This window comes from Euleptes europaea, chromosome 5 (assembly GCF_029931775.1).
Source record: "Euleptes europaea isolate rEulEur1 chromosome 5, rEulEur1.hap1, whole genome shotgun sequence".
Taxonomy (NCBI): domain Eukaryota; kingdom Metazoa; phylum Chordata; class Lepidosauria; order Squamata; family Sphaerodactylidae; genus Euleptes; species Euleptes europaea.
In genome coordinates, this window is record NC_079316.1 from 44,797,846 (window position 1) to 44,815,169 (window position 17,324).

At 42.0% G+C, this 17,324-nt stretch overlaps 2 protein-coding genes across 2 annotated transcripts; one reads left to right on the forward strand and one right to left on the reverse strand.

Moving 5' to 3' along the window:
- Positions 1-2,359: 2,359 nt before the first annotated feature.
- Positions 2,360-4,376, reverse strand: WDR53 (WD repeat domain 53). Its single transcript, XM_056849306.1, has 2 exons — positions 3,885-4,376; positions 2,360-2,970 (listed from the first exon to the last, which is right to left on the reverse strand). Exons 1-2 carry the CDS (start codon positions 4,362-4,364, stop codon positions 2,389-2,391), a joined length of 1,062 nt encoding a protein of 353 aa, XP_056705284.1. The 5' UTR covers positions 4,365-4,376; the 3' UTR covers positions 2,360-2,388.
- Positions 4,377-5,767: 1,391 nt separating this feature from the next.
- Positions 5,768-11,229, forward strand: FBXO45 (F-box protein 45). The gene is made up of 3 exons (XM_056850419.1): positions 5,768-6,040; positions 9,337-9,693; positions 10,964-11,229. The coding sequence occupies exons 1-3, from the start codon at positions 5,768-5,770 to the stop codon at positions 11,147-11,149; spliced, it is 816 nt and encodes a 271-aa protein (XP_056706397.1). The 3' UTR covers positions 11,150-11,229.
- Positions 11,230-17,324: the final 6,095 nt, after the last annotated feature.

Consider the following 17,324-nt stretch of genomic DNA (forward strand, 5'->3'; position numbering starts at 1 on the left):
CTTGGTTCTACTCTGACATCACTTATGGCTGTTCTGGTGGTCCAGCACTGCATGTTGGCCCAGCTGGAACAGGTGACCATTATGCAGCACCTGGAGAGGTGGATAGCATGCAGCAACTCCCAACAAGATATGGAGCACCACTTTTGCAGCCTACTGGGGCCACAGCAGGCTACCCGATGGGCTTAGACTTCCCAGGGAACACCTGCAACAGCTTTTGGGGCCATGGGCCCACTACTGGAACTCCTGGGGCAGTGCCAGGTGAAGGGCACTGCAGAGGTGGCAGCAGCATGGACACAATGGTGGGGTGTTGTGCTTGAGCAAAGTTTATTGTGGCTGGTTTCATTGTAGTTTATTCATAGTAAAGTTTATTATTGCTACATAGTTGTGCACCACTTTAACTTTGTTATATGGGTGGTTCTTTTGGAAGCAGCCCAGCTTGCCTGAAGGTTGGCTACATGGCTCAGAAATTCCTTGGATGAATACATGGTTGCCTGGGTGGGCCACCCCCAGGCTCTGCTGGGACCAACCTCAGCAGTGGGTGGATCTTGGGATGCTGTCCCCCAGGGGTCTATGGCTGATGGCAGCTGCCTGCAAGTCAAACACTGTGCCACCTGCCTTGGGCACACAGACTGGAAGGGGGACCTGCCAAAGGGAATTGTGAGGCGGTGAACTTACCTTGCTCCATACTGGGATGTCTGTGCCATGACTACTGAGCCAGGGCACTGTTGTTGGGCTGCATGCTGCTACCATGGCAGCTCTGGGTTGGCATACTTGTTGCCCTGTAGGGCCAAACAAACAAGGAATAGAGGCTGAGGCCCTCCCTTGCAGATGTGTCCCAGCACAGGTATTCAGAGGTTTACTATCTCTGTATATAGAAGCTCTCCCTCCAGTAACCATGGTTAGCAGCCACCGATGGACCTGACGAGAAGAACAGCTGGTAAGTGGCTGCCTGAGGGACATTTGAGAGGTATGGTACTTTAGATACATGGGTGCAAGGTTGGAAAAGGCTTTAAAGGTCATAATCATCACCCTGAATTGGACTCTGCAACAAACTGGCATCCAGTACCAGTTTTCAGATGAGTGACTTATATTCCCATTGGCTAGCCCCTGACAATAATTAGGCTGCCACATCCTGAACCAGCTCTAGTTTCTGGGTTGTCTTCAAGGACAGCCCAATATAGATGACATTACAGTAATCCAACTGTAAAATTACAGAAGAATGGATCAGTGTGGCCAAATTGGCTGAGTCTAAGAAAGAAGAGAATTGATAAACAATGCAGTTGATAGAAGGAACCTTTAGCCACTAGGCCAACCTACTCATCGAATAGCAGAGCTGGGTCCTTGAGTACTCCCACAGGTGCTCTACAAATGCTGACTCCACTCCATCCACTGTAAGTGGTTCCAGTCACTCTAAAAAGTAAGCGTTCCTGACCAGCATTACCTCTGTCTTCAGCAAGTTCTGCTTTAGCCAGCTTACTGCAGCCTCAAAGCACCAATTCATTGTCAAGACAGATGCATCTGGAAACCTGGAATTGGTTGTCATCTACAAATTGACTCCCAACCTTGAAGCTCCAGATAATCTCATTCAGTGGCCTCATATTAAATACTGAAGAGCATAGGTGATCGAATAGAAGCCTATGGCACTCCACAGAACAAATCCCTCCCAGTTGATTCTACTTCTTTGGTGGAAACTCTGTCTGATCAGACAGAAAACACTGAAGCCACCAAAAAGCTACTCTCTTAAGGCTCACATTCCAAAACCATGTACTTGTAGGCCAATGACTACAAAACATCAAAAATCAAAATTAAATCAGGGAGGACACACTCTTAAAAAACAAGCAAACCAAGGTCATCAAAAAGACCAGGCCGCTAACAGAAAGTGCAGCAAAGAAAGTCTCTGACAGTTTTCTTTTGTAAGTAGTATACACGTTTTTTAGAAAATAAAATAAAAACACACAACTGTTTAAATTTTCTCAACTTTTCCTTCTAGCTCAGGACCAATCCCCATTTACAAAGCTGAGCATTACTTAATCCTCTTACAACTTTATCATGAAATACAATTATTTCCCACAGTGCCGTCCTAAGAACATGTTCCTGGGAGTAAGCCCCATTGAACAGACTTGAATAAGATTCCAAGTAGACCTGTGTTTGATTATTCCCAGTCTTGCAACTGACACGCTTCATTGCAAGCTCATCCAAAGTAAGCGGATCATACCCAGTTTAACACAAGATTCCCAATTATTGGAACAGTGACTTAACTTTATTATGTACCAAAATAAATACTTTTCTTTTAGCAATATATTTTAGCTGCAGCTGGCTTAATTTATTGGAGGTAATATAGGAGAAGGTGCATCAGAGAAACAGTTTAGTGCAACCTGACAGTCACATCTAAGGTTCAGCAATAGGATAGACAGATATACTGCTAGTCTGATCAGCAACAATTACTTTCCTGGAGCCTTTAATATCCACATAAGAAATCCAGTTCACCTTTTCTCCATGTTCAATGGTCAATTTTGGTGAAATCGGTACACTCTCACTAGTAAACTCTGCATTAACTTTGTCAGCTTTTTTGGTCGAGTTGGGCACTCTGATCTTCCGTCTGTGAATGGTTTTTACTGGACTCTTCTGTTTGCCTAGGTTATTGCTGACATTCCACAGCAACACTTTGCCATCATTTCCTCCTGTCACCAACCAATAAGCTTCAACTTCTGGTAGAAAGCAAACTTGTGACACCCCTAAGGAGTGCCCCTTAAATGCCATCTCTTGTTCAAACTTGGTACCTATGACCCGGAAGATTCTGATTTTGCCATCTTCAGCGCCACAGCCAAAAACATTACCACATGTTGAAACAGACAGGGAATGGACCAGGGGAGGGTTAAAAAGTTGGCCACCTGACTGATCCTCTGTTTCCTCCTCCTGTAAGTTTTTGATCCACAGGGGGCGAGTTTTCTGCAGGTTCCACAGCATAACCTTTGAGAAGAACAATGCAGAATTATTTGATTTACACCCACTGAATATTAATACCAAATTATGTTATGCTTTCGTTACTATCAGCACAAAAATGTGAAGTTGTCTTAGCGTTGCCTCATTCCTTCAATCAGAAATTCAGGCACCTTTTGCAAATGATGCTCATCAGCAAATCATAACTAATAAAAAATAGTCCAATCTTATGCATGGTAATCCACTGCATGGAAATCCCACTGAAGTCAACATATTTATTTATTGGATTTTTATGCTGCCTTTGTCCCCAGCATGACTGACTCTCAAGTATAAGACTTGCAGCTTAAGTAAACTTCCCTGTCAAGCTTTGAAAAGAAAGCCTTAAACAAATTACATAAAGACTTTGTAGAAAAATGCATTAAGAAAGCATCTTTATACTGCAAAACCCTCTTCAAAGCTGAAAGCAATACTTTGAACCAAAAGAAAAAAAACCATGTTTCCATCCCCCACAAGACTTTTTATCAGTTTTCCATCAGAAAAATTGGAAAAACACTGAAAATAAACTCATATCAAGTATTTTCTTTTAGAATGAGTAAAATGCTTCTTAAAGCAAGAGTTTTCATGTTCAAAATGTATAATATGAAAACAGCCAAGGACTTTTAACAGAAAAATTGGGCAATTTGGTGTAGCACTAAAAAGCCCTATGAAACCTTGTCTCTTTCTGGGTGAGAAAAACTCTGTCTTACAAAGTGTACAATTCGAATAGTACAGCGTGAAACCGCATGAAGGCTTCTTAATTTCTGCCAATGGAAAAATTGAGAAGTTTTGGGAAGCACAAGATTTTCAAGATTTTGTTTAGATGCGAATCACTTCAGCAACATTTAACATGCTATGTGCTTACTGATAATACATTATTAGAGTTCAGTTGCTCTGATGCTACCCACCTTCATATCCAGACCACACGAAACAAGACACTGAGGTCTTCGGGGCCGAAACACAGCAGAGGTACAAATATTTGAGTGTCTACTCAGGCAGCGGCTTAACTTCTTGCTTTCCAAGTCAATTATCTTTATGGCTCCAGAATCATCTGCAACAGCTAAAAGACTGTCTGTTTCATTTACTGAAAGATAATTGATCTCCTCCTCATTCACATGAAAACATTCAACTGGCTCCTTGAGACACCTGATATCCAGCACACTAACTGTTTCGCCATGAGAAGTATACAGTCGGCTAGGACAGATAGGAGAGAACACGACACAAGTAACATCATCTGCTTTCTGGAGCCACGTCTGTTCTATTCGACTCCCTTCCTCACTCCAGATGGTCAGTTTTCCTCCTTCTGCTCCTGAAGCCACCAGACCGTCTTTACTCACATTCAAACATAATATTGAAGAGGAGTGTCCATTGCTCCACCTTTCAGCCATAATACTTCAAGAGCTACTGAAACAAAAACACAATAAACACTGAATTAATAAGACATAAGCTGTTCCTGATACAGCTCCAGGAATGCTGCAGGGAGCACATACAATAGTATGTTCATCTTGAGATACTAGTTTACCCATGATACAGTGCACAGTGACTACAAATATAAAAATCATGAACTCCCATTATAGTGGCATATTATAATGATACTTAAGAGAACTATTAGAGGGGATTTCTCTTGCAATTACTAAATAATTCTCTGTCATACATTACTGACTACATGGGTGCTAATCGCTCCAGTTCACTAAAATCACACTGTCTTAATTTGATACTATTTATTTATTTAATACATTTTTATCCTGGCCTTCTCAAAGGAGCTCAGAGTAGCATATACAGTTCTCTCCTCAACCATTTTATCCTCACAAAAACCCTGTTAAGTAGATTGGGTGAAGAGAGTGACAAGCCTAAGATCAGGCAACTGAACTTCACGGCAGAGTGGGAACTGGAACAGACTAGACACGGATTAACAGGGACTAGCAAAGCATTAACACTCGGGGTTAGGAAACCACTGGTGAAAGGGATTGCGTGCACGGGCCAGGCGGAGGATTAGGAGGCAGAGGACGTCAGAGCAAATGGGAACTCCTTGAGAATTCGAAGACGGCCGTTAAAACTACTTACGCCTAAAACGAGTCCGTGGATCGGGAAACTCAGCCACAGCGAAAGGCTAAACGTATTTACTCAAACGTAAATCAGTAAGACTCGCTCAAAACGTAACTGCAGTGCTCGTCACGAGGCCAAACAATCCCACGGCCTGGAAAGCCAAAAAAGAAACTCGAGAATCAACACTCCAGAAGCCTCTCCATAGAAAGCCTCCTTTTCCGGCGAAGAAAATTAACGTCATCCGAAAAAAACCCCTCCCTCTTCGCTCCATGCATGAACAGGTGCACTTAGGCGCATGTATTGAGAGACGAAGAACAACTGACAGCTGTGCCCTCACGCAATATGGCTGCTTCGCCTTCAGGGCCTAGTTCCGCTATCAAAAGAACCGGAAGGAAAGGACAATGGCTCCGAACAAGCGTGGGGCGTCCTTACCGTAGGAACCTCGCCTCTTCTCGTTGTTGCCCCAGCTACGAAGGGAAGGCGAGAGGAAGCGCGCTCCCCCACATCCGGCTAGGCTGAATCCCACGGACGACAGCGCTCGCTTCCGCCCGCTCTTGCCGGCAAAGAAGGGCAGGCGCCAGGGCGCGCGGCGCCGCCCTCCCCCTCTAGCTGACGGCACCGCCCGGCTCGTTGGTTGGCTGATGGGCTGGCGCCGCCTTCCGCCTTCGCCAGGGCCGGGGCGGCCAGTTTGGAAAGGGTGCGCGCGCACGGACGCGCGGCGCGGGGTCGGTGGCCGCCCGAGGCGATGGCGGCTGCCGGCGGCGGGACGCCGGGTTTGGCGGCGGCGGGGGCGGCCGGCGCGGGGGGCTGGCGCCTGCCCGGCCGGGTGCTGGAGTTCGTCTTCGCCTACCTGGACTTGCGCGAGCTGCGCAGCTGCGCGCTGGTGTGCAAGCTGTGGCACCGCGTCCTGCACGGCGACGAGAACAGCGAGGTGTGGCGCAGCCTGGCCGCCCGCAGCCTGGCCGAGGAAGCGCTGCGCACCGACATCCTCTGCAACGTGCCCACCTACAAGGGCAAGGTCAGGCCGGCGGGACGGGCCCCTCTTCTCACGCTCGCCGTGCCCCTCCTCTCTAGATTTGGGGGGGGGGGCGGACGCCTCCTTACATCCTGCGCGTGCAGAGCAAGGGCTTAACTTGTGCAGGGGCTGTTTGAAAGTCTTGTGCGCTGTTAGCCCTTTGGTTTAAATCTAGAGGGCTAAAACCATTCAGTGGGTAATTCACAGTGGGTGGCCGTGTTAGTCTGTCTGCAGTAGTAGAAAAGGACAAGAGTCCAGTAGCACCTTAAAGACTAACAAGAATATTTTCTGGCAGGGTACGAGCTTTCGTGAGCCACAGCTCTGTTAGTCTGTCTGCAATAGTAGAAAAGGGCAAGAGTCCAGTAGCACCTTAAAGACTACCAAAAATATTTTCTGGCAGGGTACGAGCTTTCGTGAGCCACAGCTCTGTTAGTCTGTCTGCAGTAGTAGAAAAGGGCAAGAGTCCAGTAGCACCTTAAAGACTACCAAAAATATTTTCTGGCAGGGTACGAGCTTTCGTGAACTACAGCTCTGTTAGTCTGTCTGCTGTAGTAGAAAAGGACAAGAGTCCAGTAGCACCTTAAAGACTAACAAGAATATTTTCTGGCAGGGTACGAGCTTTCGTGAGCCACAGCTCTGTTAGTCTGTCTGCAATAGTAGAAAAGGGCAAGAGTCCAGTAGCATCTTAAAGACTACCAAAAATATTTTCTGGCAGGGTACGAGCTTTCGTGAGCCACAGCTCTGTTAGTCTGTCTGCAATAGTAGAAAAGGGCAAGAGTCCAGTAGCACCTTAAAGACTACCAAAAATATTTTCTGGCAGGGTACGAGCTTTCGTGAGCCACAGCTCTGTTAGTCTGTCTGCAGTAGTAGAAAAGGGCAAGAGTCCAGTAGCACCTTAAAGACTACCAAAAATATTTTCTGGCAGGGTACGAGCTTTCGTGAACTACAGCTCTGTTAGTCTGTCTGCTGTAGTAGAAAAGGACAAGAGTCCAGTAGCACCTTAAAGACTAACAAGAATATTTTCTGGCAGGGTACGAGCTTTCGTGAGCCACAGCTCTGTTAGTCTGTCTGCAATAGTAGAAAAGGGCAAGAGTCCAGTAGCACCTTAAAGACTACCAAAAATATTTTCTGGCAGGGTACGAGCTTTCGTGAGCCACAGCTCTGTTAGTCTGTCTGCAATAGTAGAAAAGGGCAAGAGTCCAGTAGCACCTTAAAGACTACCAAAAATATTTTCTGGCAGGGTACGAGCTTTCGTGAGCTACAGCTCTGTTAGTCTGTCTGCTGTAGTAGAAAAGGACAAGAGTCCAGTAGCACCTTAAAAACTAACAAGAATATTTTCTGGCAGGGTACGAGCTTTCGTGAGCCACAGCTCTGTTAGTCTGTCTGCAATAGTAGAAAAGGGCAAGAGTCCAGTAGCACCTTAAAGACTACCAAAAATATTTTCTGGCAGGGTACGAGCTTTCGTGAGCCACAGCTCTGTTAGTCTGTCTGCAATAGTAGAAAAGGGCAAGAGTCCAGTAGCACCTTAAAGACTACCAAAAATATTTTCTGGCAGGGTACGAGCTTTCGTGAGCTACAGCTCTGTTAGTCTGTCTGCTGTAGTAGAAAAGGACAAGAGTCCAGTAGCACCTTAAAGACTAACAAGAATATTTTCTGGCAGGGTACGAGCTTTCGTGAGCCACAGCTCTGTTAGTCTGTCTGCAATATTAGAAAAGGGCAAGAGTCCAGTAGCACCTTAAAGACTACCAAAAATATTTTCTGGCAGGGTATGAGCTTTCGTGAGCCACAGCTCTGTTAGTCTGTCTGCAGTAGTAGAAAAGGGCAAGGGTCCAGTAGCACCTTAAAGACTACCAAAAATATTTTCTGGTAGGGTATGAGCTTTCGTGAGCCACAGCTCTGTTAGTCTGTCTGCAGTAGTAGAAAAGGGCAAGGGTCCAGTAGCACCTTAAAGACTACCAAAAATATTTTCTGGTAGGGTATGAGCTTTCGTGAGCCACAAAGCTCATACCCTACCAGAAAATATTTTTGGTAGTCTTTAAGGTGCTACTGGACTCTTGCCCTTTTCTACTATCATTCAGTGGGTGTGAGGGAGGTGTTAAGTGGTGGAGCATCTGCTCGGAATGCAGAAGGTCCCACGTTCAATCCCGGGCATCTCCCATAAGGACCAGGTAGTTGGTGATGTGAAGGCCCTCTGTCTGAGACCCTGGAGAGCCGCTGCCGGTCTGAGTAGACAACGGTGACTTTGACGGGCCAAGGGTCCGATTCATATAAGGCAGCTTCATGTGTCCGTGTGTTCTTCACAGGTTTGAAGGCACTGATTATGTTTTATTACTTGTTCCAAGGGAAAAGTTCTGGCATTGGAAATAGACTCTAGGGAATGCTTCAAATGAAACACTGCCTGCATCTCTTCCTTGGTTAGCCCATGCGCTCATGAAACAAACATTCAGTGGCACCTTAGAGAGTAACATTTATTTCATAAAGAGCTTTCGTGAAGTGAGCTCACAAAAGCTGTTTATGAAATAAAGGTTGCTGGTCTTTAAGGTGCCGCTGAATATTTGTTTTATTTTGCTATGACATACTAACACAGCTACCCTTTTGCAAACACTGTGCAGTCATACCTGCAGTGTGGAAATAGTCTCTGGATGTGGTACCCTCAGTTCACCTTCTGGTTGTGGCTCCAAATGTTTTATGTTTTGGGGATTGTGATGTTAAGATCAGGTACTCAGCCGATCTATTATCGTAACAAAGTTTAATTGATTGGTTAAGCTCAGGTGGATGTACTGTTAACTGAATCACTATCTTGGATAGATTATCTTCTTAGTGGTAGCCTGCCAAATTACAAGCATCCCACAAAACTATGTGATTTAAATGTGTTTGTGAAGGTGTTTGCATCTGTTAGACTATACATGGCAACATATGCATAATGCAGACACCAGATAAACTGTTTTCACTAGTGGTAAACATTTGAACAATTTTTGTAACTGCACTGTTGTATTGAAATTTGTTTTTCAAATTTGTTTCTTAATCTGAGTTCTTTGCATATTAAATTTTTTTATATCTTTGTTCCTGGAGTCTCTTGGCTTTAGCTCTTTTATTATGGGGTACTTGTTATTACTGGCACACACAAAAATTGCTCAATTAGGTTAGGAGCTGAGCAGATATAAACATTGAAGATTAAAAGAATAAGACTATAAACTTATGTTTTTATAGCAGGGAGTGAATTTAAATGCTTGCATCCTCCTAGCCCGACAATTTCCATCCCAAACCTTTCTCTCTTTTTAAAAACATCTCTCTTTTAGGTGCGTGCCTTTCAGCATGCTTTCAGCACCAATGATTGTTCTAGGAATGTCTACATTAAGAAGAATGGATTTACTTTGCACAGGAATCCCATTGCTCAGAGTACAGACGGAGCAAGGACCAAGATTGGCTTCAGTGAAGGCCGGCATGCCTGGGAAGTCTGGTGGGAAGGTCCTCTTGGCACAGTGGCAGTAATTGGAATTGCTACAAAAAGAGCCCCCATGCAGTGTCAAGGCTATGTGGCGCTCCTGGGCAGTGATGATCAGAGCTGGGGCTGGAATTTGGTGGACAATAACTTGTTACATAACGGAGAAGTCAATGGCAGCTTTCCCCAATGTAACAATGCTCCAAAGTATCAAGTGAGTGAAACTTGGTGTAGTCTTAAATCTCTGTAGGGCATATAGTCTTCAAGAATTTATCCCTTGTGTATTGTAATCATTTTATTTTAATCTGATTTTTTCACAAAAGGAAGAAAACATTGGTAATGAAAAGCATAACTGGAAACTTGTCATAAGATAATTATCCAGTAGACAGGTCTTTCTTCTTTTATGGCACCCATTTTTGAGGTTGCACCTGCCTGATAAATAAGGTTCATCAAGCTCTTTTGTTGCAGCAGCAGTAATAAAATTACCTGCTATTGGGCACGCCTCTCCAATCTTCTATGTCAGAAAAAGCTGGGTGCACACATGCCACTATACATTATGTACAGTAAAATGCAGTTATATGCCTGATGCTCAGAGGCTGCTCCAAATTAAATAATAAATTGCCAATATAAAACAAGCTGTTAAAATAAGCCGAGAGATATAAAAACAGCATAAAACTGTCCATTAAAAGAGACTTCAGACCAGAAGCAGACTGAAACTTCTGGGAACATGAAACCCCTAAATAACAGCCTGGGTGAAAAGAAATGTTTTGGCCTGGCACCTAAAAGATAATAAACTGGGTGCCAGGTGAGCTTTAAGAGGGAGGGCATTCCAAAGGCTAGATGCCACCACAGAAAAAGCCCTGATTCTAATTTTCACTGCTCTTTCCTCTGAAGACAGGGGCATAGAAAGCAGCACTTGGGAGGCAGATTTTAAAGTTATTGTGTGTTTATTATATATACACAACATTGTCAGACAATCTTTCCTTCCCAAAAACCCACTGCTTTCTCTATCCCTAAACCGAGGGAAGGGAAAGAAAGAAAAAAAGCCATTAAATAAAACACTAGGGGAGTGAACTTTATCCAAATATTCCCCTGCATTAATACAAACACTTTCAGATAATGATCACCGGGTAAGATACGGTTAAATTATTTCAGAGTATTAGGCATATGGGTTACTTTGTTTACCATTTTGGTTGCTATCAAACTTGCCAAAGTGTTACTGTGAATATGAAAGTTATTTCTTAATTCTTTGGAAATACGGGTTCTTTCATCATTGTCCTGTATGGCATCATGATAACAATACATTGGTGGTTGTCCAGTCAAGGCAATATAGATCCTCCTGCCTGGCAATTTGATGACTGAATCTTAGAATCAGATTTCTTCTAGGTACTTAGTTGTGTGTTGTACTGTTAATGTCTCATATCTTTGTCTTGTCCTTTGTCTCCGCCCACCCCCCACCCCCACCAATCTTTTCTCTTTTTCAGATAGGTGAAAGAATTCGTGTCATCTTAGACATGGAAGATAAGACACTCGCTTTTGAGCGAGGCTATGAGTTCCTAGGAGTTGCATTCCGGGGACTGCCAAAGACTTGTCTGTATCCAGCAGTGTCTGCTGTGTATGGTAACACTGAGGTGACGTTAGTTTATTTGGGGAAACCTTTAGACGGATGACCTTTTTTTTTTTTTACTGGGACATGAAGATCAAAATAATAATGGGGAGAAACCTGCATGTAGGTTAAAAGGAAAGCATAGGCAACATCCGTGGATGCTTCAGAGAAACATCCTTGAAAACCCAAGACGCTTGATTTGGAAGACCTGTTGTACTGCAGAGATTGCTTTGTTTCCTTTTTTTCTGCCGGACCAGAAAAATCCTCAGGGTTTGCAGTTGGTTGAATGGGCAGTTAACTACTTGCATGATGCATAAGATTTTGTTGCAGAAGTGGCAATGTGGAATCCTATACATATTCAAGGCAATGTCAAATAGAAAGGGTTGAGGAAGTTATCTGAGACTTGTAGGTAGTGTGTTTTGTGAAAAAGGCTCCCTTTTAAAATCCTTCCCACTTGTCAGCCAGTGTTTTTACCAAAGGTAAATGAAACTGGATGGGTGTATTTAATGTATTTTAAATGTACTGAGAAGCATGGTCTCTGGATTGCACTTCTCCAGAGCAAAACATTGTGCAGCTATATTGAATATATTTTAAGGACTGTATGTACAGAATATGTTAAAATTTAGAACAAAACAATGTTGGTTTTGCTTTAACTTGGATGTAACTTTTTAAAATGGAAAAACCACTACATGTCAATAGTCAGTTATGGTCTTCGGGATGGACAATATGTATACAAGTGCACTTCTTTTGTTTTGCTATAGAGTATCTCTCGTGGAAAAAGAAGTTATGTATGCTTATTGTAAAATGACTGCGATTAAATAACCAGAATAGTGTTTGTATGGGGAGGGGATTTCATTTCTGATATGAATGTTTTTGCTTTGCTGAAGTTGGATTGAGTTTTGCAAATGACAATGAGGGTTTATTTTCATCTTCTGAAATAAATGACATAACGTTGCAAACTGTGAGCATTCTCCACCAAATACTGATGTTTGTCATCTTCAGAATTGTAGGGTGGAAATGCAGAAGCAGTGTTTGGTGGATTGTGCCTTTCTAAAAGCGTGCTGTAGTACCCATAACCTTTCATTGTGGCCTGTAAACAAACTTGCTTTCTTGAAGTGGATATCAAGCCTTGCTTATTAAAGTAATTATTTTGAAAATTAGGTTTTAAAGTATTATAAAAATAGTGTTTAAAATTTCCTACAAATGTGGTTTTAAAATATTGAAAAGTTAAATACTTTGAATCTTAACTGCAAACCAGATATCTTTCATGACTCAGATGCAAGTTCTGACCATCTGTGGTCAAGACTAGCAAAGTTGTTTGGCTGTAATTTACTGTGGACTCAAGAAGTCCCCCCCCCCACCAAACAAATGACTGTCAGCAAGTGATACACAAGATGGTGGCATAATTGCCCAAGACAATCCCCTCCTCATTCCCAATGTTTTATAGCTCTGCCTTTCTCTGAAAGAATACAACATTCATGCATAAACTGCAAAGTTTTAATGTTTTAACTTTGTAAGTCCTCAGTCCAACCCTTGGTACTAAACATTATTTGCCATACTTTATAGGGCTATTTATTTTAAGTATAAGTGATAAAACATTTTGAGAGGAAACAAGACATTGTTTACATACTTTGTTATATTATCTGAGTCAAACATTCTTGCAGATATCAAAGGATTGGCTAGGTGTGCAGAGGAGGATTATTTCTCTTGGATATGAATTCTTGTTTTAACCAGGGAAAATATTACATACAGCTGGCTGGGTTCTGTGAGTGCTGCTGAATGCCTAAGTGTGTAATTTTAATAATAAACTCGTAGCCTACAGGAAAAGATTATATTGCTGCATGAAAAGTTTAAAACTGTAATTCATAACCTGATAATGCCACTAAACCCCAACATAGTAGCTCTGGTGGTCATGCTGTGATATTTCTGGCAAATCTAGTTCAGTTGCTTTGCACTTAAGCCCTAATGTCCTAATGTCCTGCCATCTTAATATATCTGGCTGTTTCCAAGGTGCTGCTTCTGCTACAGACTCAGAGGATGGTCATGCTAAGTGCTTGGTTTTGGACTGCAAATCACCTGTCTAGCAGTGGCCTGGGAGTGGCGGTAGCATCAAGTGCTAGGCAGAAAGAGGTTGCTTAAAATATGAAGGGCAAAAAAGAGGGTTCAAGAGAAGAAATGATCTTATGTAGTAAGAGCTTTATGTTTGCATGCTCTCAACAGTTTAGGCTTTACTCTTTCCACACCTTCTGCTCTCTCTCTGTTCAGGCACAGCATCATCCCATGCTTGGAGCGGGGGTGGTGGTACATGTGTTGTTGTTTTATGTTTAGTATGTCACTTTTTAACAAACAAGTTCATACTTGATCTGTTTCTAAAATGTAAAACTTAGCAAATAAAAATGTCTCTCAGCACATGGTACTTAAAAAACAACAACCCTGAATGCAGTGGTTAAGGTGTTCAGCTTTTTCCGTTTAAAAACAATCTTGGGAACATAGTATATAGTCAGTGCTACAAAATATAGCACTACAACAAGATCCTGTGGCATGAACTAAAATAAAAGGAAAACAGCTTCTGTTTGATTAATATGATCTGCCAGTGTGTACTTGAATAGCTTGCCCTGTGTGCTTATTTATACATTCCAAGTAAAGACAGCTAGTCCTAAGAACTGTGCCAGGGAATTCTTCTTGGTTAGATTTTACTTCCATTTGTATAGGATACCTTGCTACCTTTTCCTATACACTTTGCATAGCATTCCGTTTTTGCCACTTGCTCCATAATTCCTTGGGGTGCAGGGGACTGCTTATGTATATACATCTCTTAAATTATTACCTGAAAATCAATTGCAAGCTGTAGAAAATACTGAAATAAATTGTTAAAATATGGAAATATAAACACGTGGTATTGTTTTTGTAGTTAAATGTGTGAATGGAGTGTGTGGTGGAAATATTAATCCTAAGGGCCAATCAACACCCAGCCTGGAATCGTAGTTTACCCACTAGTAGAAAGCTTTGGACTTGAATACTTTATAATGAGAATTTGGGTGCTGGCCCTGGCTTTCATTTTAGATGATGTATCTGTTTGAGGAAGATGCATGAGGTCAAGACTCACTGCTGACTCTTTTGCCTAGGCTGAATGTGAACAGGCTCTGCTTCTGGTTTTGTCATGTAAATCACAGTGCAATGGTACAACAACAGAAATGAAGATGTAATAATATACCACTAGGTTTCTTGGGGATTGGGGCTTCTCTTCCATTGTTTTAAGGCATTAAGACTTTGCAGCCAGTGTTTCCTTCTTCTCTTGCTCTCCCCTCTCCAGCCTACTACAACTAATTGTGCTTGGGTTTTATTCCCCTGCAGGCTGTGGAGCGAATGAAGAGACGAGAAGGGGAACAAGTCAGAAGGTGTAAAGGCTGTATGGTCTCCTTCTACCTTGGGACACTTAAGATTGCTGTTCTATGAACACATGGGAGTAGTACTGACTCAGTGGGAATTATTTCCATCTAAATATGCATGGGACTTGGCTGCACAAGAACTACCAGGGTCTCTGGTCAAAAACGCCATTTATTGTTCTGTCCTACATTTATAAGTGATACTACTTACCAGGATTCATTTCTTACAGTAACAAGCAGAAGCATATATGTTACATTATGCCGAGCATTAAAACACTTTGAAGCTTTGCCTTTCAATAAAAAGGAACCTAAAATGGCCCACGTGTTGGTGGATGTGGCAGCTGGGAAACTGCTAAAGTAGTTCATGCAGCCCCTTTCTCTAGTTGAATAAAAGAGGGGTACAGTGGCACCTTAGACACTGAACAGAATATTATTCCAGCAAAAGCTTTTTCTGAGTCAGAGTTTATTTTATCATACTCATGAAGATGAATTCTCACAAAGTCGAAGTCTGCCCAATATCATTGAAACCCATTCATCTTAGAAAATTGCCCAGGTAGGTGGGTGGGAAGGAGTGATCCAGGTAAGACAAAATATTGGGTTGCTGAAAAGAATACTGACTACTACACAGTTGTTTACATGAAACTGTGATAATTGTTTGGTGTGAAGAGATAAACACTGGACTGGATCCAAAGGTGCTCTTATGTCAGTGGGAACAGCACTTCCATCGGCAGAGAAGGGTTTTTGCCCGTTCCATCCTCTAACTGTAGAACCTAATCAAATATTTTGTCCCTGGCAAAACCCATTAGTTTGCCAGTTACCTCATGCAGCTTCAGGGCTAATTTTGCTATAAATATTGGCCTTTTCGCCATTAAAATGTGTGTGTGTTTTTCTTGGATCTGACATCCACTCCTTACTTGTGCGTAAGGCCCTTTATTTCTCAGAGATGCTGGTCCGTTTCTCTGCCACTCAGCACTGCTATCATTTGGACTTCGCATTCTTCTGGATAGGTAAATATCACCCTCAGCCCCTCATATCCTTGTGTCCACCCCCTCTTCCCTTTTATTTCTTAGGTTCTTCTGTGTTTCGGATGTGTGATTTATTGCTGTGTGTTTAAAATTATTTTCAATAAAACCCCTTCAAATTATAAACAATGCTTCTTTATTTAAGAGTTTTCTAAGGACGCTTATCCTTGTAAAAGCTGGTACAAAGATCATGTACCCCAAATCTCTCACTAGCTTAGACTCCAAAAACTAATTCATCTAAAAACAGACTTCCTAATTGGGGTAACAATGAAAGAGACAGGACATTTCTCTCCAGGCCTGTTGGCAGCCCTAAACAAAAACTTCATTCTAGATGTTAGGGGTGCTGGTTGACTGCTCTTGGTTAGGATGATGGTCCAGGATAATGGTTATATGAAATTTTTAGTGGAGCTAATGACAGGAGATGTCCTCTTGATTGCCTCGAATATTTCTCCATTTTTTGAAATGTAATATCCAGTGGAGTTTGGAAAGATAAATTCCCTTAAGCATGCTGGGGGTGGGGGAGAGAAATAATATAAAGCAATTTGCCATATAAAATGAAAAAGACAGCTTGGCTTTTGACTGAAGCATCCATGTAATGGCTCTCTGGGAATCTGATTCAAAATAAGGAACTGTGTAGTATTTACTGTAGGACTATTTGCTTTCAGTATGCTTTGCTTTGTAAGTCAGATATTCAAAAGACACCATAACTCTCCAGTGCTTTCTCATTCAATGGAAGTCAGACCTTGTATTGCCAAACTAGAACTTCCTACTTTTTGTGCAAATTGACCAAGTAACAAAAAATATTCATATATATAACTTGGCTGTTCAACAATAACCTATACTCAAAAGAGTTTCTATGTCTGCTAGTAACAGAAATGTGCTGGCAACATCTGTATATGTCAGAATATATATTAATAAATTTGGTGTGCTCTGAGTCGTTGAAAAAAATAATGATTTTCTAACAGCAGGGGACAGCAGTTTACCACCAAGAAGACAAATAAGCCCTAAATATAATGTGAAATAATCCAAACTGCTTATAGATTGCTATGTATAGTGTTAGAATACATACTGATTAAAGGTTTGATAGTACTTAAGCTAATCTGCCAATCTTTTTTCTTTCAGTGAACAATACATTTATTTTACTTTGGGAGAGGACAAAACAGAATAAGAACTAATTCTCTTTACAAGTCAAAATTAATAGTAAGAACAAGGTTATTAGAAAATCAGGGCTTTGAGGTTTGTGTATGCCTTTAGCCCTATTCACAAGTTATAGTGAACACACATACAATCTGTGTGCAACAAACCCTTAACTTAAAAAAAATTGAGTAATTCTCATGTTACATTTAATGTATGTACAGCTGAACAGGTAATAAAGCCTCACATTTATCCAGGTACGGTCCCTGGTTTCAGCTGCAAAGTGAACCTGTTGGCGCCTTCATATAGACAGATGTACACATATACATGCAGAATGTACAAGTATTCACTGTAACGTGAACAGGGCTTCTGTGACAGCCTTTCACTCTACTAATAGGGCACAGCAGTGTAATATTGGAAATTGTCAAAGCGGTTATCAGGAAAAGTAGATTTTTAATCCTGTGTGAAAGGAGCAAATACTTTCCCCCATCTTTGCTTATCAGGCAAGGACCAGAGTGAACCTAATGTTTTAATTCCACGCTTCATCTTGTTTATCTCCATAGTATTTTAACTAATTCTTGGTCTAGGTAAGCAGGCAAATATATTGTTGGTCAAAAATGGCCAATTCTTGAGAGCAGTTTGCTCGGGTGAAGTTGATACTTGCAGGCTCCTAGGCTGCATCCACACAGCAATGATT

Excerpts from the sequence above, each read along its gene's own strand:
- WDR53 (XM_056849306.1), bottom strand. The coding sequence starts at position 4,364 with ATGGCTGAAAGGTGGAGCAATGGACACTCCTCTTCAATATTATGTTTG. Across the intron at positions 2,971-3,884 it reads CGTGTGGTCTGGATATGAAG|GTTATGCTGTGGAACCTGCA; the intron begins GTGGGTAGCATC and ends TTCTTCTCAAAG.
- FBXO45 (XM_056850419.1), top strand. The coding sequence starts at position 5,768 with ATGGCGGCTGCCGGCGGCGGGACGCCGGGTTTGGCGGCGGCGGGGGCG. Across the intron at positions 6,041-9,336 it reads TGCCCACCTACAAGGGCAAG|GTGCGTGCCTTTCAGCATGC; the intron begins GTCAGGCCGGCG and ends TCTCTCTTTTAG. Across the intron at positions 9,694-10,963 it reads ACAATGCTCCAAAGTATCAA|ATAGGTGAAAGAATTCGTGT; the intron begins GTGAGTGAAACT and ends TCTCTTTTTCAG.